The following is a 25960-nucleotide window of genomic DNA, read 5'->3' on the forward strand; positions in this document are numbered from 1 at the left end:
ATTCCCAAGTTCCAAATGCCTTCCATTTCTAACTTAAAATTAGAAAAATGAGCTTGGGACAGGCAAATCTGACACAAATGTAAACAAGGGCTGCACTTTGTGTCCTGTAAGTGCAGGGTTTTGCAACTGGTCTCTGATAAAAGGTGCTGTTACTCCAAAAACATCAGGAATTCATATTCAGGACGTGCCAGGCTGTTTGAAAGAATACAAACCAAAATTTAAATTAAAAAGTAGTATGCTATTAGCTTGGGGGTTTTTTTTCCCTCTGTAATTACAACACAGAAATAAATTTAAAATCTTCAACATGGTGCATGACAACTGCTAAATGTGACTGCTTCATGGCAATTCTGGTCAACGTTTTTTTTAAATTAAATTGAGTCTTGTGAGATAAAGATTTACTTGGAGGCATGTGCAACAATGGTAAAGAGCAAGAATTCCCAGAAAGAGGTGAAGAGATCTCTCGTGTGTGTGTATATATATATATATATACACATTAAAAAATGTTCCATCTAAGGATTGTAATAAAAAGGATCAGCATGAATTTTTATACACCCATAGTCAGTCCTCTCACCACCCTTCCTGGTTCTCAGCTACATAAAACAGTTACATCTTTGCTGTTCTTATTAAACAGGTTTTACCCACAGTTTGAGAGAAGTACTGAGAGCAGAATCCCATGCAAAGGAAACTCCAGGATGCAGTTTGAGCTCCCCATGGGCACATGTTGTCCTAACCCCACACGTGTGGGCCACTGGAGGCCAAGAAAGGACTATAAATGAGAGAGAAAAAGAAACTGCAACAGCAACATCTTCATTTCTTGCAGCTTCTCATGTGGTATCAGCTCATCCTCTGCAAAAGACTGTAAAGTCACAATTTCATGATGGGAAAAGTGAAGAAGGTGGGCAGATGTTCCAACAAATGCTTGTGCCTGCAAACAGCAAACATGGGAACACCACTTTGTCCAACCCCCTTGTGAGAAATACAGCCAAGAAATCTGCTTAGACTGGGGCAAGAACACAACATTCGATGTGTTTACAAAAATTAAACTCAAGTGCTGTCTACATTTTAATGAGATCGACCACATTTGTATCACTGGCACAGAAGTTCCCAATAGCAGCAGGGAGAAGTTACTAAGAATGGCAAAAGATAGAGTACCCTCAGTTGTTTTGGTTTTTTTCCTGAAAGCAAAACTACAGAACAAACCAACCTCTGTAATGGATCCCTGTGCTGGCTCCCTAAACCCCACGTGGCATTTTTCCCACTGCTCAGCATCTAAAGGGTTTTTCCATTACCAGAATCAGCAGGCTGGGAGAGAAACCAGAGTGTTGATGGAAGAACACAAACACAGGTCCTGCCTGGGAGCAGGGCAGCTCTTAGCCCTTTGCAGAAGGGCTCTTTAGGCCTGAAACCACCTCAGGCTTAGATTACACGCTCCCTTATCTCTCTTCTTTGCAGGACTTGCATCTCCAGCACAGAACGAGCTGTAAACCAGAGCCAACCGGGCAGGAGGAGTGAGGTGACCAGCACTGCCACTGGGAACAGGGCAGCTGCCAGGGAGCGGCTCAGCCTCTCCATCCATCAGGCACAGGGTCAGGAGATTTGTACCAAGGCGCTGCCTTTGAAGAGCACAAAGCAGCAGCTCCCAGGGGGATCCGCCTCTAACAACTGGTGAGTGGTGGTTAAGCAAGAAATATCAGTCTGCTATAAAAAATTGATCACAAGCAGATGATAGGAGCGGTAGTGGTGCTGCTCTGCCTTTGCTCTGCTGCTGTAGGATTGTGGTTTTCACTGCTGAATTTCAGGAGCCTGATCAAGTCTTAGCTTGGAGCAACAAACCCGCAAGGCTTTGGTCTTAGTCTAGATCAGACCAGCTGCAAGGCTGATCCACCTTTCATCTGCTGATTAACATGTGCCCATTAGAGGGGGGATTCCACTGAGACTTGATTGCAACTGCACTGATCTTAGTGCAGTCATGTATCTACATAAAAACATAATTTGGGCAGCCAGGTAGACTGAGCTTAAGCGTAGCTGTTCCCCCAAACCTGCATTCAATGTGTTTCTGAAGCAGAGCACTCAGGGCTGTGGATCTCATCCCTGTCCCCTCCTACACCAAGCAGCTCCAAGGCAAGGGAGTGTCACACATCAGTCAAAACGAAACAGGGGAGCCCAAGCCAGATGTGACACCAGGGCTCCTGACAGAAATAAACTCCTCTGCTGGGGCCAGGGCCGTTATTTCTGTGGGCTGTGGTCAGAGCTGGGGCAGCACCTCCAGCCAGCACGGCCGCCCTAGCAGCACCAGCACAACCGGTTAAATATTGAATTAAATGTACTGCACAACAGCCCTCATTCTCACTTCCCTCCACAGCAACCCCTCTGTATAAGAAGCCCAGTGGCAACCTTGCCACTCCTGAAGGAGATTTTCCATCAGGGAAGATGGTGAAGGGTCTGGAGGGGCCCGTGAGGAGCAGCTGAGGGCACTGGGATTGTTCAGCTGGAGCAGACTGAGGGCAGAGCTCCCCGGGGGCTGCAGCTCCTCCCGAGGGGCAGCTCCGATCTCTGCTCCTGGGCCAGGGACAGCACCCAGGGAGCGGCTGGAGCTGGGCCAGGGCAGGCTCAGGCTGAGAGCAGGGAAAGGTTCTTCCCCCAGAGGGTGCTGGGCACTGCCCAGGCTCCCCAGGGAATGGGCACGGCCCCGAGGCTGCCAGAGCTGCAGGAGCGTTTGGACAGCGCTGCCAGGGATGCCCAGGGTGGGGCTGTTGGGGGGTCTGTGCAGGGCCAGGGGTTGGACTGGATGATCCTGGTGGGTCCCTTCCAGCTCAGGATATTTTGTGATTCCATGGCATTTAACTCTGCCCAAGCTCACACTGATGGATTTCACACTTTCAGTCCCGTGGAGCACACCTGGATACCCATCTGGAGGGGGTCCTGGATGCACCTTCTCAGTCCTCCCCAAGGACACAACATCCCCATTACCATCACCCCATTAGACCCTGCCCTTTTGCTTTACGTTTGCTGCACATGGGAGGGTCAGAGCTCTCTGAGCAATCCCAGACCCCTGCAATTCCCCAGCTGCCACCTGCCTGGCCTCGAGAGACGGGCACAGGGTGTTCTCAGGCCAGGTGTTCTCCGGCAGAGCAGCCCCAGCCCAGGCAGGTGAGCACAGCAGCACCTGTGTGCACACACAAAGGAGGAAGTTTAAAAGCTCTGGGATCAGGAATTTAAAGGAATAGTTTGATGAATATTGGTAGAAAGACCAACATAAGCAAAGCATCTCCTGCTCCACGCTCTTCCTCCCAGTCCACATTGTCTCCCCAGTTAATCTGGTACCTGGCATTTTAGGGATGTGGCCCACTGTGCATCAGGCCAAAACACTCATTTAAAGGATTTTTGCACTATTTCCTGACCCAATCCTCTGCACAGCATAAAAAAATACTACCAGAGACACACACCCCAAACTCCAGCCTTGTGGTCACCAAGGAAAGGGAACACAACCTGGGATTCCCAATTCAGACACCTGCTCCTCTGGGATGCTCTCACTCCCTTTATCATCCTTTATCCCTTATGTTTTCCTGATGTTAAGCTCAGAAACCGTGGTTTCCAAGCAGGAGGGGCCTTCTCCAAGCACAGGACACACACACAGACACACACTTGCCTTTCAGTCTGTGGCCTGGCCCTGGGAACTTTTGGGTTCTTAACAGGGTTGTAAAATGGATTAGGAGTGAAAGAAAGATTCCTCCAAAAGGTGCAATGCTTGTGTGACTGCTCTGTTCAGAAGGGGAGCAGAAATGATGCTGTCAACAACTCTGCCGAGGTCTCTGTTCAAAAACCACCTTAACATGCGACAACATCAATTAAAATTGTCACCTGTTTCAGATTCAGCTTCAATCCCAATTCAGGAAGCAACTCCTAAACAGAGAAAAAGCTCGTTAAATTGGTGAGAAAATTCTCTTCTTCCTTTCAGAGACCAATTCACGTGTGCAGGAAAAGGCTACCAAGGTCCCCTGGCAGCTATTGGATTACAGAAAACAATTTTTTGGCCCCAGTGGGTTTCTGCAGGAACCAGGGGGAACAAATGTTCGCACTTTGCAGGCAGCAAAATACCTTCCTCCCCTCCTCCTCCCGGGCAGAACAGTTCTGCAAGAACAGTTTCACCAAGAAAACAACAATGCTCTAAAAAATACTAGCCAAGCAAACTTCCTCTGTAATATCAGCTTCTGGGTGATTTCCACAATTTATTTCCTGGGATACAGCACCTGATTTCATGGTAGTTTTGAAGGGGAAAGGTGTGAACGTTGGTGCAGGAAAAGCTCCTGAGCTGCTGGGCTGAGGAGCCTCCTCTAAGCAGTGCAACAAAGAAATAATCGGGATAGAAAAATGACAACTACCAAGGACTCTGCTGCTCCAAAGAAAATAGCATGTAAATTCCAGAGACAATGGGGGAAAATGAGGTAGCAATTATCAGGAAGGCTGAACACAACAGATGTTTCATTGTCTTGCAGAACTGAGATCAAATCTTGGGTTCCCATTCAGCTGCAGAGGCTTGAGCTGAGAACATAGGAACAACCTCTTCTCACCACCCTTCCTGGGAATGTTGCTTCTCTCCCTATTTTAAGCCCAAGGCAAATGGCCAGAGGAGCTGAGGACAGGCTGTGTACCTTCTAGAGCAGCCCAACAATTGCAGGCTTTGGGTTTCTGAAGCTGCTTTTGTCCTGTGAGCAAATTAGGATCAGCAGCACCATCCCAGCGAGCCACGTCCCAGCACTCCCAGAGCTCCTGAACACCACACGGCACTTCCCAGACACAAACCTTGAAGCCCAAGGGGCTGAATATAAATATTCTTCTGATGTATCATAAAATATGAATGAGGAAAACACTCCCTCCTAATCTAGCAGTTGCCTTTTAGGCGGGAATTGCCTCTTTCAATTGCTCAGCCCCATGGGATCTGTGTGTGTTAAATTCCACAAGGGTCTGGGAGTTTGCCCGGCCTAATTCCAGTGCACAACTGGGGGCTGGAGGCAGTTTGGGCTGCAAAGCCTTCCTTGGGTGAGAGATATCCTCACGGGAGATTTATGGCAGCTGGGCTTCCCTGTGCAAGCCAGGACGCACAGCCGGGGCGAGAGCAGAGAATTCAAACACGGCCAGGGGAAGGCAGAGGGGAAATGAGTGGCTGGGGAGGGCTGGCTGGAAATCCTGGCAGGCAGGTGTGGTTTCTGCCCCTCTCCCAAGCCTGGTGCCCACAGGTTTGTGATCTTGCTGTGCTCTTTGGACTCCCAGCTGCTTCCGGAGGCACAGGTGGTGCCGCAGCCAAGAGACCTTTCCCCATCTGGGGCTGGCAAGGTGCCACCCCTCTCTTTTCCCTTTTTTCTCTCTGTTTCCCTGCTCCAGACCACAGGGACTCACAGCTTTGAGCCCTTCACACCACACTACTGCTGTGCTGTGATGTGGGAGGCATCTGAGGGCCACTTTGGATCTGCTGCATCACAGCACCAATCCATCCCAGAGAACCCACCAAGGCTGCAGCAGCTCCCATGCGTTTCTGGGAATGACTCCCATGGCTAATCCTTCCCTTGACCCAAAGGCCAGTCTCCCTCCACCCTCAGGCACAGCACAGAGAGAGGGTTGAGCTCACTGTAGTCACATAAAGCATCTCTGGGATGAAAACCAACTGCTTGTAGTGGAGATCTGCCTGTTGCAGGATCTATTCCCTGCCTCTGGCAAAGAACAAAAAATAACCAAACCTGTCCCATGACAAAGCAAGGCCCATTTCTGCCCTCCCCTCTATGACATGAATGCACCAAATGACACCTCCTTACGCCTCCCAAAAAAAAGCAGGGCTCTGCTTTATTGAGTGATGGTAAATCCACTCCTAAGGATTCTGGAGAGAACATTTCCCAGCATGGAGAGAAATCATCATCTGCTTTAGCCCTATAATGATTCCTACAGCAATGCAATCAAGCTGCCTAACAGATCAGCTCCTTGACAGCTTCCAAGCTTAGGAGGAGCCTCAAGTTTACATGCTATGCTTAATTTCCTTTGGGTCGACCTTAGAAGAAATCTAATTTGTTTCACAAGCAGCTCTGGATGTCAGCAGAGGCTGATGAGCAATAGAGCCATGAGAGAAAGGCCATTTAGTGTCTCACATAGATCTGTTGGAGGAGGCAATTGATCAATTACATATTTAGAAACACACTGGGGACAGGAGCTGGTGGGGGCCATGTGACCATCTATTTTAACATCTCTGTCTGTCTGTAGGAAGAGAAAAAATTAAAATAAATAAATAAATAAATAAATAAATATAAAATAAAAAACCAATCCACTCAGTGGGCAAGCTCTGAATGCCACGTGTTGCCATGCAGCCAGGTATCCCTCACACCCCCAGAGAAAGCCAAGAGCAAGCCCAGCAGCAGCACTGGGTGCTGGGCAGGTACATTACCAGGCTGGGGGTGGGTTTAGGCATTGTCTTCCGTGCTCGGTGGACCTTGACTTCAGCGTTAGCAGCGGGGCCTTTTTTAGCATCCGTGTCCTTACTGCCCTCCCCGAGCTTGCTTGGCATCGTGGCTTGGAGCTGGGCAAAGGACCCCACAGTCCTGCCTTTGCCTGCTCCTCCAGGCAGGGTTTTTGCAGCGTGGCCAGTGAGAGAAGCAAAGCTGGTAGTCCTTAGAGGCTGCTCCTGTGCCATCTGCTTGGTTAGGATATATCCATTGCTCCCTGTGACTGAAGTCTGTGTGAAGTCATTTGCTTTCAGATGGTTTTGCTTCCCAGGCTCGCCGTCCCGCTCCGAAATGCCGTTCTCTGCTATCCTATTTAATTTAGTAGTAGAGTCCTGCTGGCTCACTTTCGTGTTGTCCTGAGTGTTTTTCGCTGGGTTTGGGTGGCCCCCACCCTCGCTGTGCTCACAGGAACCGTTGGTTTCCCCGTCTACTGCCATTTTTGGTTCCCCCACTTGCTTTTCTGTAGCGCTTTCATCTGCAGCCATGGCATTAAACCCTGGAGGGAGAGGGAGGACAGGGAGGAAGAGAGGAGAAAAGGGTCACAAGCGGTATTGAAACTCCCAGGAGGAGATACAGCTACTCACAGTGTAAGAGCAGCCCTCTCCTCCAGCAGCCTGCCTGACGTAGATCACAGAATCCCAGAACATTTAGGGTTGGGAAAGACCTGCAAGACCATCCAACCATGGATCAACCACCACCACCACATCAACTAAAGCACAGCACTGAGTGTCAGGTTGTTCCCTCACTCACCTGCCCAGCCCTCCTGGATCCTCACACAGTGACATTTGGGGTGGGTGGCCCAGGTGACAGTAGTGCACTCACTCCCACTTGCCATTTATTCCCAACAATGGATTTCTCAAGGTAAATATTATCTCTGGCTTTTCCAATAACTGCATTTATTGGACCATATGTCAACAGCTCGCCTGGCAAACAAAACTCTGCCCCATCTTGCATCCCGATCTCTGGCAAAGCCCTTCCCAGAGCCACAATGACATGGAAAAGCTTTGCTGGTAGAGCTGTCCCTGTGAGCTTTTGTGGCACAGACACAGCCCAGCAGCCAAATGACCACATCAGGGCTCTGCTGCTGCAGGGAACACCACAAGGAATAACTCCCTGGCTGTCCCAGCTCTCCTGGGAATGTTGTTCAGTGGGAATTGGCTCTTTCAGCACGACAAAGCACGACAGGACCAGGATTCGTGGTGTCATTTCAGAGGTAACAGCAGGAGTAAACACAGGAGTGAAGCGTGGTAAATGCATTTCTTGATTAAAATAGTTCTATGATTCAAATGCAGCAAGGTTTTCACAGTCTGACAGAGCTCATGCTCAACAATGCCCATGTAAAACATTCCTTTTCCTTCCCTTCCAAACACTTCCCTGCTCCCCCATCAATGATTTCATCCTATCAAAGATTTCAGATCCAAGCTGAAAAAAATCCGACTATGAATGTCATGTACTGGCAGGAAAGTTTCTGACACGACAAACCAGCAGCTCCCCAGGCAACCAGGAGTGATAACAATTCACTGGCACGCTCAGTGCAATGATTACATCAACCTGCTGTTAGGGATTCCTTGGCTTGTTTTCCTTCCAGAGACCAGACAGTCATGAAAAGAAACACAAGAACTGTCAGAGCAGGGGGGATTGATTCAATCCAGCTCCCACCAAAGCAATTTTCACCTGCAGGATCCAAAGAGCCTGGAGTCACACTGGATGAGCGCCAGACCACTGGGTATCAGCACCTCATTTCACACTGCCCTTGAAGCACAAACAGGCGAGGAAAACATTCTGAATCCCAGAATCTAGGTTGGAAAAGACCTCTAAGACCATCGAGTCCAACCTGTGACCAACCCCCACCTTGTCACCCAGGCCAGAGCACTGAGTGCCACGTCCAGGTGTTCCTTGGACACCTCCAGGGATGGGGACTCCAAACCTTCCTGAGCAGCCCATTCCAGGGAAGAAATTCCTGCTGCTGTCCACCCTGAGCCTCCCCTGGCCCAGCCTGAGGCCGTTCCCTCTCCTCCTGTCCCTGTTCCCTGCGAGCAGAGCCCGACCCCCCCGGCTGCCCCCTCCTGTCAGGGACTTGTGCAGAGCCACAAGGTCCCCCCTGAGCCTCCTTTGCTCCAGCCTGAGCCCCTTTCCCAGCTCCCTCAGCTGCTGCTCATAGGACTCACAAACGTCTCTTCTGACCTGGCAAAACCTGGTGCCAGGCTAAAGCATGAAGGACCACCAGGATCCTGGGATGCCAAGCCCAGCATGCCTGGGCTGACTCTGCAAAGCTGAGCTCCAAGCACAGGCAGCTCCCTGCAAAGGTCAGCAGGGAGGAGACCCAGCACTGCACAGCTCACCAGAACAGCTCCTCCCAAAACCCACCCAAATTCTCTTTCCACTTCCACTGGGAAAAAGAAATCTCCTCCTTTTTCCACCCTTTTTTAATGCATTTGTTTAGTCCATTTCAATCATGGAATCACTGAGTATCCTGAGCTGGAAAGGACCCACCAGGATCATCCAGTCCAACCCCTGGCCCTGCACAGACCCCCCAACAGCCCCACCCTGGGCATCCCTGGCAGCGCTGTCCAAACGCTCCTGCAGCTCTGGCAGCCTCGGGGCCGTGCCCATTCCCTGGGGAGCCTGGGCAGTGCCCAGCACCCTCTGGGGGAAGAACCTTTCCCTGATATTTAACACCTCCTTCCCACTGGGTTAACCTGAAAGATTTGGGTACGATTCCTGCCCAAACAGCACTGGCAGCTCTAGATTCTAAAAGTGATACATTCCAGTATCTCAATCTTTTATTCCCGAAACTCCCTGGGTTTTGGTGCCCATCTGAGATTTAAAGACATTTCCAGCAAACTGAAAGCCTTCTTAGGCCTGGTCAGTAGATGGAGCATCCAATGGACACACAGTCCCATGGCCAGTGCTGAACTCCCACCAGGCTCTGCCCAGGGGGTATCAAAGACCTATTGCAGCATCCGACCCCTCCAGCCTCATCCTGCTCATCAATTAAGAGGGGGACAGTCCCACTGATGCTCTGATTTCCAGCTGAAAGCCACAGATGTTGGCACAAAGCATGTTTCCAGACACATCTGGAAAGTCTCTTCAAACCCTGAGTGCTCACTTTTCCCTGGGGATCAGCTCTGGCCATTTCTCCTGATGTGACATCTGCACTAAGAGATCCATTCCCCCTAATTCCAGGCAGCCCAGGCTGGGATTGCCTCCCATGTGGCCCCTGCTGGCTCACAGCATCCAGAGAGAGCTCCAAAGCATCCAAAAATCGCTCACCAGTGCTCTCTGGAGCACACAGAGACACAAACCCCACCTGCAGGAGCAGTGATTGAAGGTTCTCCAAGCAGGATTCGATGTTATCACCTCCACCTGCTCCCTCTCACACCACCCAGACCCCCCTGTGTACAGAAAGAGGCACAAGGGTTTGGTTTTGATAGCTACAACTCTGAGAGAAGATAAAGTGCTCCTTTTTTCGCTGTTTTATTTAACTATTTGAAAAGCTGTGGGCAGAGGGAGCCACAACTATGCCTTTATTCTTTCAATTCTTGTTTCTCTTTCTGCATTCAGTGTCTTTAAAAGGCCATTAAAGCAATTATTGCAGCAAAGTCAGTGCCAGGAAAAAAAATAAAAACAAAACAACAAAAAATAAGATCTCTAACCACAGCTGGAGGTTTCTAGAGCTCAGCTTTAGGCACCTGGCTGAATGAAGCCTTCAATATTTGTTGATTTAAATACTGTGCTCTCCCACCAGAGCAGTCAAATAACCTCAGTGGCTGACTATGAGATAAACTGAATAAGCAGAGGGCAAGAATTGCTCTACCTGCCATGAAGACAACCAAAACAATGTGAATTAGAGCACTGCCCTGGGGAAAAAGTAACTGCATTACTCCAGAAAGCATCACGGGCTTTATGAAAAATCCATGAGGCTAAAATTAAAATCACACACACACACACACTTATTTCACTTATTGTGAAATGCAATCTGACTGACTGTGGAAGTGGCATCAGTCCCCTATAAACAGGCACCAGCCTTCCCACCCTGTGTGAGCAGAGATTTGATGAAACAGAGAGATGGAACTTGATAGCAGAGGGCAGGGACGGAATAGGAAGAGAAACCATGTCCCCCTCCAGCCTCCAACAAGTCTGAGACACCGCAGGCAGGACCTTCCCTTTGTTTGGGGAAAAATCCTCTCCATTTTCCCACTCCCTCTTCTGGCAGCACTAAAATCCATGAATAGTTTGGAATGGCTTTGTTTTCTACACACTGAGCTCCTGCAAGAAGCACCACCCCATTGTCCCAAATTTGAACACAAGTTAAAGAGCTGCCCACAGAGAACCAGTTATGTCAGGAGCTGCATCACTTAATTTCTGTGGCCAACTCAAGTGAGCTGGTCTGGTTTTCCCAACCAAAACACCTGATCTGGTAAGAGGAGAACAGGAATTGCCATCCCAGGCTTGGCTCCAGCTCCACTGGCACTCCGTGTGCTCCATCCCCGTGTGACAGGACACGTCTGCAGCTCTGACCACGCTCAGCAAGCCTCAGATTCACCGAGGGCACCTGCACAGCACTGCTGAGTAGACAAAACTCAACATATTTTACAGCCTGGCTGAACTGTGGCCCGCAGACAGGGATGGGAACACAAACCAGAGCCAGCAGGTGCCTCACAATGACAATTCACTGAATGAAGCAGCCCACAGAAGCTCTTCAGCAGCTCCAGACACCTAAAGAAATGCTTCCTCCTGACGTGGCCTTTTCATCCCCCCCTTTTCCATTCCCAAAAAGAAGCTTCACTGAAAACCTGCTAAAATCCTCATTTCAACTACACCTCATGGCAGTGAGTTCTCACCTTGAAAACGCTGCTCAGCTGCTTTTCTGCTCCTGTGCCACAAGTGCAAGGGAATTATAAAACTAAAGTTGGTACTTCTCTAAAACTTTGTGACTTTACAGCTCTCATCCCTTCTAAGTAGGCCAAAACGAGGTTTTCTCCACATTCAGTTTTCTCTCCCACTCATTCACTGCTCTTTAACCTACAACCATCCTTTCTTTAATTAAAAAGAAATAAAAGGTAGGAAGCTCTAGCCTGCATCCATGAAGTGTAACCTTATTAATTAGAAACATCCCGGTGTTTTCAAAGCTCCTTTAGGCATCCCCAGTGCCAGATGCAACAGGAAAAGCTTCTCCCGTGGACCCCAACACTGCCTGAATGTCCATCTGAGCCTGGATTCATTTAAAACCCAGGTAATGTGCCCAAGAGATTTACTGGTGGTGTTTGAAGTTGATACCAAGTTGGCACAAACTTCAGTAAAAACTTCATTTAGGGGCTGGGTATGTTCTAGAAACACAAGCAGTTTAAGACTCAGGAAGTTGGGCTATTCCATTATCCCCGTGACTCCACGTGGCAAAAAGAATACCCAATAATAAATTTAAATCCCTCCTCTGAGTTACCAACCCCCTGAGAGCACTGCAGAGCTCCCAGCCCTGCCCAGGCTCAAGCAGAAGGGTCAGGCTCAAGTTTTCTTCTCAGAACATCACAGTCATTCAAAATGGAATTAAAATTGCCCTGAAGAAAACAGACTCTGGTGAAGAGAAGCCAAGACAGGATGAGACCACCTCATCTAATTTTAGGTGTCAGACTTCAGGGTGTCCCTAAGCCACCGCTGCAACCAAAGGAGAGAAGCCAACACCTCAAAAGCAGCCCAGGCTGACTTTAGACATCTTTGGACAAACTCACCCCTGCCTGGACCATGTCCAACCTGCCTGCTACCATGGATAAGCAGAAACAAGCTGGATTAATTCAGAATTAGAATGGTAACTTCAAAAAAAGCCCTAAATTAGGTAAAATTAAACCCACCTCTGCTCTCCCAGCCCAGACATCCCTTCTTTGCTGTCTTTGCCTGCTGGGGTTTCCAGCCCTTTCAGCAGAGCCAGACCTGGCTCCAGTCCTGCCCTAGAGCTTGCCAGAGCTGGGTCCAGCCTGCCAAAACTTATCTGTGGGCAGAGGCTGTCTAACAGATGTGTTACTGTCCCCACCAGCCATCCTGGCCACAGCTGGAGGGGACACCATCACCTCTGTGGGGACCCAAGGGGACGATCACCCACCAGAAACTTCCCATCTGGGGCAGGCCAGGTATCAACTCCAAACTCAGTGTAATTCTGACAATGTTCTGAAAAATGTAAAGGCTTAAATGTATTTTTAAAGTTTGGAGTTCACTGCTCAGTGAGACAAAATAAGAAAAATATGCAAGCGTTAGGAGCCCTTGTACTCCAGGCCAAACTGCTGCCACCAGGTCTGAGGGAAAAGGGAGAGAGAAAGAAAAGAAACAGAAATAAAAAATTATTCTCCAACAAATGCACTGTTATCTGATCTGGAACTTTTACACATTTTTCTGAATATCTTGGTGCTGAGCTCTGGTGGAGGCAAGACACTCTGCCCATGGGATTTTCCATGCCTTTCCAGAGCCCCCAGCACAGAGCCCTGGCAGAGCCAAGAGGCTTCAGCTGCTGCAAGAGAAACGTGTAATCAAAGACAGGGCTTAAATGAACTTAGCTTAAATGAACTAAGCACAGAGAGAGCTTAAAGGAAAAGCTCAGGATTTGGGAGTGCAGTCCAAGCAGTGCATACAGCTGTATTTACACACACATCTCACAGATGTTCCACCTTAACCACTTTGCAGATCATCCTCGTAACACTGCAGATCCCACAGACTTTGATTCAATACCCAACTGTCCTGCTGGATAAAAGTGAGAAATGCACCTGTTTTTAATCCCTGTGTTACAGCAGTTCCCTCCCCTCTTCCTCCTCTGACAAAAACAAAAAGCAAAACTGCCAAGCAGAGAAGAGCCCAGCTGCCATCAAAAGGATGAAGATGTTGGGGCTGAAACCACACAGATCAGAGAGAGGTGGCAGCTGGGGACCCTGAATCCATGGGGAAGGAAAGCACCTTTCACTGAAGGCTGGAAGGGGTCCTGAGCAGCCTGACCCAGGGAATGGCCTCGCTGTCCATGGCAGGGGGTTGGAACTGGATCATCTTTAAGGTCCCTTCCAACCCAAACCAGTCTGGAATTCTGGGATTCTGGGATCGAAGCCAAAAAGCAGAGCACTTTGAAGCCAAGAAACACAGATGAATGTTTTCAGGCAAAAGTTCCTCTCTGGGATGAGTTACTGATGGTCTCTTCTTCCCCCCCAACCCCTTGTGAAGGTGGGTGGTGTCCAGGTGTTTCCAGACCACAGATGTCATTCCTCCCTGAAGCAGGTGACACAGGAACACATCCAGGTGGGTTTGGAACATCTCCAGAGAGGGAGGCTCCACAGTCTCCCTGGGCACCTGTCCCAGGGCTCTTTTTACCTTCCTCATGCTGAGGTGGAACTTCCTGTGGTTTAGTTTGTGGCCATTGCTCCTCGTCCTGTCACTGGCACCACTGAACAGAGTCTGGCAGCATCCTCTGACACCCCCAGGAGATATTTATGTGCATTAATCAGATCCCCTCTGAGTCTTCTCTGCTCCACACTAACCTGACCCAGCTCCTGCAGTCTCCCCTCACATGAGAGATGCTCCAGACCCCTCATCATCTTTGTAGCCTCCACTGGAGCCTCTGCAGCAGCTCCTTGTCTTTCTTGAACCATGGAGACCAGAACTGAACCCACAACTCCAGATGCTGAGGCCGAGTAGAACGAAAGGATCATCTCCCCCTGACCTGCTGGCCACACCAAAATGCCCTCCAGTATTCCCTTGGCCCTCCTAGCCCCCAGGACACACTTTGAACATTAACAGTTAAACTGGCTCAACAGTTTAATGACTCAGAGCAGGTTAACAGCCTCCAGGAAACTCACTCATCCCTTTGCTAACAATACTGGCCACGAGGCCCCAAGCCCAGCTGTGCCCAAGGGATGCTCCTGCTCCAGAGCTGCCAGCATCCTTCCTGGAGCAAGAGTCCCAAACCCAGGGAGTGCTTGGGTGCACAGCTGGGTGAACATCTCAAATGTTGAAGCATCACTTTGCTCTGCCTGCTCTCCTGCTGTCAGCCTCAGCAGGGGCTCCCAGTGCCAAGTACCTGAGGAGAGCAGATCAGTCCTTCCCTCCTTTCAAGCTGCCATCCCTGCACCTGGGCATGCAGAAGCTGCAGCTGCTCAGTGGAAAGCAGCACTTCCCGTGCTCACAGCAGCTTCCTACCTGCAATAATTAGAGGGAGAAAAAGGGGGAAAAAAAGGCCCCTCCAAGAGTTTAAACCCCTGACAGTCTCTCAAAGCAGGCTGAAGTTTATCTGAGAGCAGTGACTGTGCAGGTCTCACCCAGCACTAGGCTCCAGCACCGTGGCTCTTGTAAAGCAGCTGCCCTGGGTGAAGGCTCAGAAACACCGGAGCTAATGGGGAACTTCATTCCCAACACCCATTCCTGCTCCTTTGCGCTGCTGCTTTACTGGAACTTTCCATCCCTGGGCTTGGGGAATCACAAAAGGAGTGGTTTGCCTTGAAAGGTCAAGGGAGACGCAGAGCTGGGAGTGAAGCACATGAGGAGAGCTGAATTCACTTGCGATTCTTGCAAAGAAACCACTTTTTAATAGTTTCTCTCTGAGTCAGACTAAAGACAATATGGCCTAATAAAAGCTTTTTTCCACTCATCTCCCATCTCCCTGCCCCCTTCCCCACCCTGTCAAAGGGAAATACGGACCTAAGCTCACACCCACACGTAAAACTGAACTGGAACATTTCCCACCGACAACAAAACAGCCTCATCCACAGCTTTTTTTCTATCTGTGTTGAGCAATTTTACACAGACAGCGACACTGAGCCTAGTGAGCAACTTCCACAAGCTGGGACTCACCCCCAGAACTGGAAATGAAAGTGCTGGAACATGCAAAGAGCTTATTCCTACAAATTTGTTACATTTAGAGTTCAATTATTTGTCTTTATCAGGATGGAGGCAGAAGAGGACAGCCCCGGTGGGAACCACAGGGCATTTCTGCAACACCTCCCTCTCGAGGAACAGAGAGCAGAGCACCACAACTGCCCACCCAAGGGCCTCCCACCCTCAGGATGCTCCCTGAGAGCACCCACCCCATCCCAAACACAACAACCCATCCCCAGCTGCTGAGATGTCCCAAATGAAGGCTGACAGGCTGAGGACCACCTCAAACCAGCACATTAACAAGGGCCGGGCCGGATGGGGCTTGGAGCACCCTGGTCTATGGAAGGTGTCCCTGCCCATGGCAGGAGGTGGAATGAGATGAGCTTTAAGGTCTCTTCCAACCCAAACCAGTCTGGGATTCTATGAAACCAGAGCAGGAGCCCTCCCTGCAACAGGAGATCTTCATGGAGATCTCCAACACGATGATGTTCACCAGAGCTGGAGCCAGGCAGTGCTCACAGGCACCACTGCAGCTGACAGGCCTTGCTTGGGGTCAGACCCCTAAATATCAGCCAAGGCTTCAAGCTACCTGAATTTCCTGTCTCATCTTGGATTCAGGGAAAGCTGAAGTTTGTTCAGAGGTGTAACTGGTGCAAGGCCATTCAGAGGCACAATTCCAATGGGGAATGACCTGCCCCCTCAGCATCAGCACCTTTCTGAGTCAGGGGGGAGTGAAAAGAGGGGAAAACACAGCAATTCACACTCAGCCTGTAGCCCAAACAGCACCTTTAGTCAGCCTCTGGATCTGCAGCTTCAAGCCTCTGGAAGTTTAGATGCCAGGTTTAATATTGACAGGCTACCTGCCAAGGGGGTTTTCCCAAAGGGAACACAATCCAGAGCAGGTTCAGTCACACATTGCAGGCCATGGCTGCCATCAAACACACCCTCAGCAGCCCAAACGAAACCAGTCTGTGCCACTGACAAAGATATTAAACAGTACCATCCTCCTACCAAAGGGAAATGACTGTTCAAGAAAACTTGAGGAGAGAAAGCTGAGACTTCAGGGTGCTTCTCCCTCTACACATCCCAGCTCCATCCCCGAGCCAGGAAACTGGGCTCAAAGAAACTATTCCATGCCATCCTGCAAGTCTGCTGGAATGATTTCATGTTCATGCAACAGTCAAAAATGTGAATTCTGTGCCGGCTCTAAACACTGTCATTAACAGGCTTTTGGGATGTGAACCGACATTCTGGTGGTGATGATCCTCCAAGGATCCCAGCTGGGGAGCCAGGGCAGGAGGGACAACGTCCCAGAACTGCACCACACACACCATGGTCTGTGACACACGTACTGTGCCTGGGGAGGGAGAACCCATTCTGAACGCTCCAGAAGAATGGAGACCACCCAGCTCACATTTAGGAGCCTCCTTTCCCTGGGAACAGAGCTGGACAATGAACTGGAGTGGAAATTTCAGCACCTTGTGAAGTCTCGATGCTGTTCCTGCACAGGGAGGGTTCCCAGCTTCCTTCTGACACAGCATTTGCTCCAAGTCAAAATCAGCCAAGAGGCACAGAAATGTCTCTTCCCACCCTCCTTTGGGGTTTTTTACCTCCACAGACTCTTGACACCTTAGGATCAGCCAAGAGCTACACAAACAAGCTTTATAGTCCTGAGCTAAGCAAGGCATGGGATCAAAGTGAGTCTCCCCCAGAGCAACACAACCTCCCACTGACACCTCCTGACATCTCAGACTTTGTCTCTGCTCTGCCCAGACCAGAGGTCCCTATGCCACCACTGTTGGCAGCAGGATTCCTGTGCTCCCAGTTAATATCCAAGCACCTGACACAGCATTCAGTATTTCTGCTTCCTCTGAGCTTTACTTTCTAACTAGAGCAGCTTGACAAAACATTATGCTGGACAGAAAAGAAAGAAAAAGCAATGCTGTACTCACACACAACAGAGTTAAGTCCAAAATTTTGCTTCTAGATAAGAGCAGGGATTTCGATGGGGCCAGTTCAGTGCTTTCCTAATGCTCTATTATGGAAAGGAGAACAAAAATACACCAAATCCCTGAAGAGCTACGAGAAGTAACTAGTCCAGGAATAACAAAACCATGGAAAGAAAGGAGGGAGTTGGGGCAGAGATAAAGCGTGGTGGGGTTTTTTTCCCTAATCCCACTGACACATTTATTAAGCCCTTAGATTTGTGTGCATGTAACTCACAGACAACCCTGCAGGAAAAGACTTTGTCAAATGAACCTGCGCTGCATCCTGCACAGTGAAAGCTGCAGAACCCACACAGGAGCCACAAGGTGTAGGGTGCCTGACCCCTCCAGCCACCCTGCAGCCATTGGGGTTGCTCTGCAGTGACAGAGAAACCCACAGCAAAACAGAAAGTCAACATTCCTAGAGGGAGGAAAAGGTCAGCATGGGAAGGGATCAGAGTTCAGCTAAAACCAGTCACACACAGGAAGTTCAAAGTAACTCCTGTGCACTTCACAGCAAAGCAGAAGTGAAAATTAGATCTCCTTCAGGGGAGTGGTGAGGGATGGACTGAAAAGCAAATCTGCATCCTCAGTGGAAGAGCCCTGCTGAGAATAAACACAGGAGAAGGGAGCCTGTGCTTGTGGAAGCACACCTCAGGTGCTGAGGGGACTGAGCACAGCTCCAAGCCCCCACTTATGTCCCCATCACGTGCCCACCTCACGAGCCAGCTCTGACTCTCAAACCAGGGCAGGTGCTCACCTTCCTCTTTGTTGTTGGTGATGTCTTTCAGCAGCTCAGTCTTCATGCAGCCGTCTTTCCTTGGCTCTCCCTTACTCAGCACTGCTCGCTGTGGTGGGGCAGAAAAAACAGCAATATCAGGGTTGAGCTCAGTGCTCAGACACACGTTGCATTCAAAAGAAGAGACAATCATGGACACATCCTGTTTACAGCACGGCCAAACCTCCCTCTGCAAAATAAGGCTGCCAGGAAGCTGCCACCAAGGCACAGGTCACAGATAAAACACGGCAAGGCTGGCCCCGGCTGACAGCCCAAGGAGCACAGGGGCTGCGGGCTGTGCCCAGGGCTGGCACCTCCCAGCTCTGGGTTGGATGCAGCCAGACAGATTTTCCCAGTACAACGTGCCTGGGAATCCAGCTGAGTCCATCTGCATGGAAGGCGTCTCGAGAAGGTGACTCTGACTCCCCCAAAAGTTTCTAGGCTTTGGGTGGGGGAGGTAGATCTATCAGACTTCTCACTACAACCTCATTTATCAACATTTCCAGCCCATGTGCTTTTGGTGGCTTGGTTGGGTTTTTTTGCAGCTCATTCAAATGAACATCCAAAACACAAACCATCAGTCAGCTACAGCTAACTCCTCATTCATAACACCCATGTTCATTAAAGTTAATGAGCTCTATTTTTAATTCTATAGAAAGCAATTTTTCTCTTTTCCCCTCCTTTTTTAAAAAAAATTTTATGTAAAAAGGGAACACCTGCTCATCTCCTCTGTCTTTCACATGCCTGGCATCACATTGTTAGCTCAGGTTTGCAGCCTTAGTACCTTCTCTTTCTCCTTCTATTTTGAAGTAGCAAGACCAAACAACAACAAAAAAAACCCAACCAAACCTACCAAAATAAACCAGAAGGAAAACGGTATTTCAAAAATAATAAACTAGAAGGGGTCTTCACCACAGCTGTGTTTAAGGAGAGAACTGGTGTGGAGGCAGAGATGGGGAGTGCCCTGCAGAGCTGGAGGTCGGTGCCGGGTTCAGCGTGCGCCGCCGGCGCCGCCGGCACAAGAATAAGCCCAGGTCAAGCCAACTGTTGTAGGCCAGCACGGGGAGCAGATGGTGCCTGCAGCCATGCAAATCACAAGGTTTAAAGCACACTGGGTGATAAAGAAAGAAAAACAACCTGCCCACCTCCCTTCCAGCAAGTGAGGGGGATGAGACACGCACGGAGCCCGGCGTGGCAGCTCCCAAACCTTCCCACAGCAGCTCGCCCATGCCCATGCGGGGTTGTCCAGGGCTGGCAGGGGAGCAGGGCTTTGGTGCTGCTGTTTCAGTCACCAGCCACCCTGCCAGGTTTGTGAACTCAGTGCTGCCAGAGCAGCCCCCAGCCCCACGCAGGGCTCATCCAGCCCCAAATCCCTGCGGGACTGCCCTGTCCTGCGCCCAAATGCCACCATGGCAAGGAGACACACGCTAAAGGAAGGAGGGAGAGAGATTCCTGGGAAAGCCTCCACCACCTGCCAGGCCTGGAGCTAAGAGCACTTCAAGGATGGATCCTGCAGCACAGGACAGAGGCTGTGGGTGGCTGCCCGTCCCTGCCTGTCCCCAGCCTGCCCTGAGCACAATCAGACACAAACCCAGCCCCATCTCAGTGCTCTCAGCACCAGGAACTTGTGTTCCAAGCACAGCACCTTCAGATCTCCAGTCACAGACCAAAAAGCTGCTGTGAGCATCGGAAAGCTCAGCTCAGCCCAGCCTGACACAGAACCTACCTTCAGCAGACACTGGCCAACAGTTTCCATTGAGAAATGATCATAAAACACAGCCCAAAGTCTGAGCATTGAGCAGCTGTTTTATTTATTTCTTTGCTGAGCCAGTAATATATATCCTTGCTGCAAACATGAGCTTGTAAACCCTACCTCTCCTCTAGCCAGACCTCTTGTAAACTGGGAGTAACCTCGGTTTTTCTCATGGACTATCCTGCTGCAAGACTTGAGCAAAGAGAGCTCTGAGTGCTCGAGGGCACCCCTGGCTCCCACCACAGCCAGGGGCACCCAGGCCCTCGCCACAGGCACCAGCAGCAAATAAAGAGCCTCAGTCAGTCTAACAGGGACCAGTTTGTTTTCCCAACCTTTGTTGCAACAAGGAGAGGTCTTGATATTCCTGCTACTACACTGACTCATACAAGAAGCCCCAGGATTTCCAGAGGCCATTCTTAGCCATCTGAGCCTAAGCTTTTCTGCATTTTCTAAGCACTACCCTCACTCCACACATCGCCCACACTCTCCCTTCCACAGAGGCATTGCTGCTGCTCGCCCATGAAGAAAAGCCACTGCAGGAACCCTGGAGTCAATCAGACCTTGACCACCCTCCCTCCTCACTGCAGTCACCAGGAGCTCAGAGCTGCCTGCCCAGCTCTCAAAGCAGAATTCCCAACTCCAAGCGAGAAACCACCACTTTTGTCCTTTAAGAGAACAAAAGCTGGGTGCCAAGGCAAGGCTGGCTGAGGTGGCATCTCACAGGCTCTCCTGCTTCCTATCTCAGAGACAAATCAGAGGTGACAACGTTACAACCTCCCAACAAAAACTCGGCATCGAGGTAGAAAATAAAATAATAATTAAAAAACAAAATAAAAAGCCAACTGTGAATTTTGAAGCATTTTTTGATCAGAAGGAAGCTACAGGAAACCCCTGCGAAGCACTCGAAGCCTCGTCCCCCCAGGCCAGCGCTCTCCCGTCCTTGCTCCATCAGCACCCGGCAGATGCGCCCAGCACCGAGGGGCACCCACGGGGCACCCAGGACCATTCATTCCCACCCAGCTCCACCCAGCCAACTTAGCACCAACTTCACCGCCAGTGTCAATACCTCCAGCTTTTGTGTGTATGTGTGTGTGTGTGTGTGTGTGTTGGGTTTTTTTGCCCTCCCCTCCCTTAAATCCAGAGCAAACTTCCCTTTCTGCTCACCCTCCCCATGCCCCATCCGTCCGCTCCCGATTGGCAGGGAAATCCTATACCCACCCTCCCCGCCGAGAAATGTCTGCTCTTGCAGCAGTCCCAACAAAGCCAACTGCCAAGCACACGCTGCTTCACAATAAAAGTCTCACTCGCTCCATTTATTTTTTTCCTCCTTTCCCCCTTTCCCGCAGCCGTCTGCCTCCATTCCCTCGCCCACCCCACACTGATTATTAACCATCCGTGGCTGGAGAACCTCCATAAAGAGCACACACCACCAGCCACGAAGCGTTCTTGCCCCCCCCCAACCCTTAATTTTTAGGTTTCAAAGGGTAGAAAAAATTAGTGCATCTGAAGAAAGACTGATTGGGTCTTTGAAAGGGCTTTAAGAGCCATGAGGAGCCAAGCAGAGGGGCTACTGCTGGTTTAGTTTTTTCCTCTCTGCCTCTGTTTACAAGAAAACAAGCTTCCTCTCCTCCATGAGGTCTTTGGAGGGGATGGAAGACAGGTCAGACCGGCCATGGAAAGGCTCTGCAGCATTTCCAAACAGATGATGACTACAAACTACAGTGGTGCCTTTAAAACAAAACAAACAAAAACCAAAAAGCAAAAAAAGCCCACCAAGGGGAAAAAAAAAAAAAAGAAAGGGGAAAAGAAAGAAAAGAAAAAGAACAAAGCTGGGAAACACAGAAAGAGCTTTCACAGCCTCCTCTCCATGGCATTTTCATCAGCCATCCGGGTGCCCTTCGCAAAGGTCCAAACAGGTTTTATAGGCAAAGACAACACATGCACAGCAAAACTCCAACATATTGCAGCTTACCAAGCCCAAGGGAGCAGAGTTACATCATGAGCCCGAGCTCTCTGCTCTCCCGGCAGCCCGGGAAGGAGCGCAGGCTGAGGTGCCAAGATGTCTACCTTCACCAGGGTCTTTTTTTTTTTTTTCTTTTTTCTTTTTTTTTTTTTTATGTCTTAAAAATCAACGGTCTGGGAACCTGAGGCTCGGCAGCAGCGTTGCTGTGAGCAGAGCCGTGCACACACAGCAGGTCCATCTGGAAGAGGGCTGGGAGCAGGAGACCCCTCAAAGTGCCCGTTCCCATCCGGGGCAGCGGATGCACCAACACCTCTGCGGGATGGCCAGCACTGATCCTGCCTGGAAGCCTCCAGCTGGTCACCAACCCCTCTGAGGTGACACCAGACCCCACTCAGGACACAGCCCCAGGGAAAGCTCCCACCAGCCAGGAAAACGAGGGCTGCAGCAACGCCGGAGCAAGGCACAGGCAAATCTCTCAACAAATGATGCAACCCCAGCAGCAGCAGATTCTTATTCACTCATTTTTTCCCTCCTTCTCCTAAAAAAAAAATAAATAAAAATAACACAACCCAAACCAGCCTGCTCATAATAACCTTTGCCTTGAAGAGAAGACAAACATTTTGTAGTTAATTATATAGGAAGTAATGATTAAGAGAATGTTTGTAGAAAGAGAGTGTTTCTTTTGTAGGCATGGGGAGGCTGCTCATTTCAGATCTCGCCACTGTGCTTGGGCAAGGCCTGGGCTCAAGGCTCGTGGGGACGCTGACCACGGGCCTGTCATTAGAAACAACAGAAGCATTTGATCTGGAGAAGGAAAGAAACACAACCACCAGCATACCTGGCCTACAAAGCAGTCACCAGTTCCAAAGCTCCTTTTTTTCAGGCTAAGGCCACTTCCTTATAAGCCTCATGCAATCATGTGAACATGGAATTTTATCTGCAGCTCACAACAAGCACTGCCCTCAGCCTGAAGTTTGCTCCCAAATCAAATTCTTTGCCATGCTTTTGTCTCCTGAAATCCTTTCATCCAGACTCTTCTCCATAGAAAAGAAACATTTCCTTCTCAACCCCCATGTCCACTCTCCTATTCCAGCCGCACACGTCAACTCCCCGAGAAGGGGGGAAGCACAGAAAGAGGTGCAAGTCCCTGCATGCAACAGCTGGGAACACGGAGACACGTGCACGAAACACAACAGGACTTAAAGTGACTTCTCCCAAGGCAAGGCATTCCACGACGGCGTGCAGGCTTCAGGCAAGGGGGGTCTGCAGAGCCCGTGCCCTCCTGGAAAGGGGAGATCGATTTACACTTCCTCACTGCTTCCAGGCCCATCTAGCTGCATCCCAGTAGAGTTAAAGCCAGTGCAACGTGTGTGTGCAGGCAAATGTAAATCCAGAGCAGACAAAGGCGTCCCCTCCTTCCATGGGCTGAGGGTAGCAAGGAGTCCAGCTGCTGCCTGCCTTCTCCTAGCCCCCAGAAGGGGAGGGGGGGAAGAAAACCCTAAAATGGAGACCAAGATTCATCACTATCTCTAGCAAAAGCAAACCAGCCATTTCAGAAACACCCAGTCTCCAGGAACTGGCTGAGCCAGGACAAAACCAGAGCACCAAGAGGAGCCTGGAGCAAGCAGAATCCAGCAGTCCAGGGCAGGGGAGCTGGGAGGCAGCTCATCCCCATCAATGGGGCTCAGGTACCTCTTCAGCCTCCACTCTCCTCTTCCTCCCACCCAAAAGCACCACAGCCAGCGGAGCGGGTCCCTGTCCCCCTGCTCATCCCCACAGTGCCCAGCCAAAGGGCACATGGGGCAGCAGAGGAGGGAAAGCCCCTCGTGGGTTCCTGTGGGACCACAAGGACCTGGCTGAGCTGCCCACACCACCTCCACCTGGGTCACCTCCGGCCGTGGAGCGGCCAAGCAGCGAGACAGCAGTGCCTGCGAGCCGGGAAAGCGGACGGAGAGAAGGGGGGGAAAAAAAGACAAAATAATAATGAAAATAATCATAATCATAAAACTTGCACCCTCGGGCCTGTCCCTCTAATAACTACAGCAAAACCTCACCAAGGCCTTACTCTGCTGGAGGGCGAGAAAGCGACACAGCGCTGCCCAGCACCCGAAGTCCTGGAGGTGGGAGATCCTCACACCCTCTCCTCCATGGCCTACGGGCTTCGTCCCCGGCGTGGGGCCTGGTTTTTCTGCTCTGTCATTAAGAGTGGAGCCTGGTCTTTTCCTTCAATCCCAAGAATTGCACGGAATTAGATCATCTTTCTGGCTCGCCTCCCCCTACAGGCAGCTCCCGAGCATGCTCAGCGCGGCCGCGCTGCCATTTCATAACCGCATTGTTTACGGACACACGGACCTGCCATCTTTTGACAGGGACACAGGGCCCGTGTCCCTGCCCAGCGCCCCGGCCCCCGCCACAAACACCCCCTCGGGGGAAGGCAAACTGCGAAACCTTGGACAAGTAGAAGCCTGGGGGGTGATGGTGGTGGGTTTGTTGTTTATTCTGGTGGGTTTTGTTTCTTTTTTCTCCTTTTTTTCCTCCTTGATTTAGGTGAAAATCCACCTGCTTTGGAGGGAGAGGTTAACCCCTGTGGGGGCTGTGGGGAGGAGGAACTCGCAGGGCTCGATGCAGAATGCCAGCCATGATTTTTAGCTTCTTCGAATCACAACTGTGCTTCGATGTCACCTAAAAATGTAATCCCCAGCCCAGTCTGCCATCCTCTGCTGAGCCTTCCTCTGTGAGAGAAGGGGTTGGAAATATGGTATTTCCCTTAAATAAACAAGTTGGCTTAGTCCCAGCACATACAGTTTTCTCCTTTAAATGCAAACCAGAGTATTTTTGCAGGCACACAGGAAAACGAGGAGAGGAGGAGGGGAAATGTTCCTCATTTAACACCAAGAACTCCATGAAAAGCCTTGCAAGGTTGCTCAGAGCCCCACTCCGTTCCAGCCCTCTCCCCGTCTGTGCTGATCATACTTCACAGGTGAAAGCAGCTCTGACTTACGACAGAGAGAAAATGCCAGAAGAGCTGGAGGTTTCCTCATCCTTGGAACAAGGACAAGTTGTGAAAAGCTTCCTTTGCAAGAGGCAGTGTGCTGCTTGGGCACAGTATGGCAGCATTGCAGGGAGGACACTTGCACGTCAGACCTTCTTAACCCCCACTGCCTCAACCCTCCTCCACGTCCTTCCCCCTCCTGATGGGGACTGAAGGAAAAACATAAATAAATCACCTGGTTTGGGGGATGCAAGCTGTTGTGTTGGAGTCCAGGATATTTTTTAAAAGATTGCTCAACATTTTCTCCCCTTCTATATTTTCCTTTTCTTTTTTTTTTTTTTAATGGATACTTTCCAATTAGCTCGTACAGTTTGAGAGCTTCGCTCCTGCTCCATTCCTGACTACTGTAAATCCTGGCACGCTGCCCCCCTCCAGGACCAACACCACCCTACAGCAAAGCCAGACACGTATCCTCCACCCGAGGGACCAAGGAGCTCACACGGGCACAAGAGGGACAAATCCCACTGGAAACATGAGGGGCCACAAGGGTCTGCAAAGAGGGGCTGGTGTCAAAACTCTGAATTCAGAGGAGTCAGAGAAAATAACTGGCTGAAAATGGGAGTTAAGGATTATAAACTCAGGGATTCGTTTCCAAATCACTGACATTCCATGTCACTGCAGGAACATATGGTCCTCCAAGGCTTGCAAGCAGGGAGCACACGCCATCAGTGCCCCAAGCCTTTGGGCTGACCCCAACACACGGTCACTCTCCTGCTGCGGCCATTCCTCGACCACTCTCAGCTCCAGGAGCGGGAAGGCGAGAAGGAAAAACTTCAGGGAAAAGCAGCAAAAGGAAAACAAAGAGGAGCAGCAGGAATCAAGCCAGCCCTCCCCCAAACCAGCTGGCCAGGAGAGTGAAGCTCCTTAAAACTCCTTGTTTACCTGAATAAAACAACTCGCTGCCATTGCATGAGGTGCACACAATCCTCTTTCCTTAGGAGATGGCACCACATGGGAGAGCTCAGGGGAGCCAGACCATGGAGCTGCCTCTGCCCCCTGCCCAGGGCTGGTCCCACAGAGGCTGAGCAGCAGGAATATGCCCCGTGTGTGCCACAGAGCCAGCTCTACCCAAACATGTTCTGGGACAAGGGCAAGAG

The 25960-nt window shown here is 50.4% G+C and overlaps 1 protein-coding gene across 12 annotated transcripts in view; it reads right to left on the minus strand.

The window, feature by feature from the left end:
• The window catches only part of EHMT1 (euchromatic histone lysine methyltransferase 1), a 116657-nt gene that overhangs the window by 45124 nt on the left and 45573 nt on the right, over positions 1-25960 (minus strand). For 7 of the 12 annotated variants that reach the window (XM_048325339.1, XM_048325343.1, XM_048325342.1 and 4 more), the window contains exons 2-4: positions 18078-18165; positions 6431-6984; positions 3862-3903 (exon numbers count right to left, since the gene is read on the minus strand). In XM_048325339.1, the coding sequence (XP_048181296.1) occupies positions 3862-3903; positions 6431-6984; positions 18078-18165 (684 nt within the window). Of the gene's footprint in view, positions 1-3861; positions 3904-6430; positions 6985-18077; positions 18166-21820; positions 21844-23865; positions 24028-25960 lie in introns of those variants that run through there. The other 5 variants (XM_048325347.1, XM_048325338.1, XM_048325348.1 and 2 more) reach the window with 4 other exon arrangements.

This window comes from Corvus hawaiiensis, chromosome 21 (genome assembly GCF_020740725.1).
Source record: "Corvus hawaiiensis isolate bCorHaw1 chromosome 21, bCorHaw1.pri.cur, whole genome shotgun sequence".
NCBI lineage: Eukaryota > Metazoa > Chordata > Aves > Passeriformes > Corvidae > Corvus > Corvus hawaiiensis.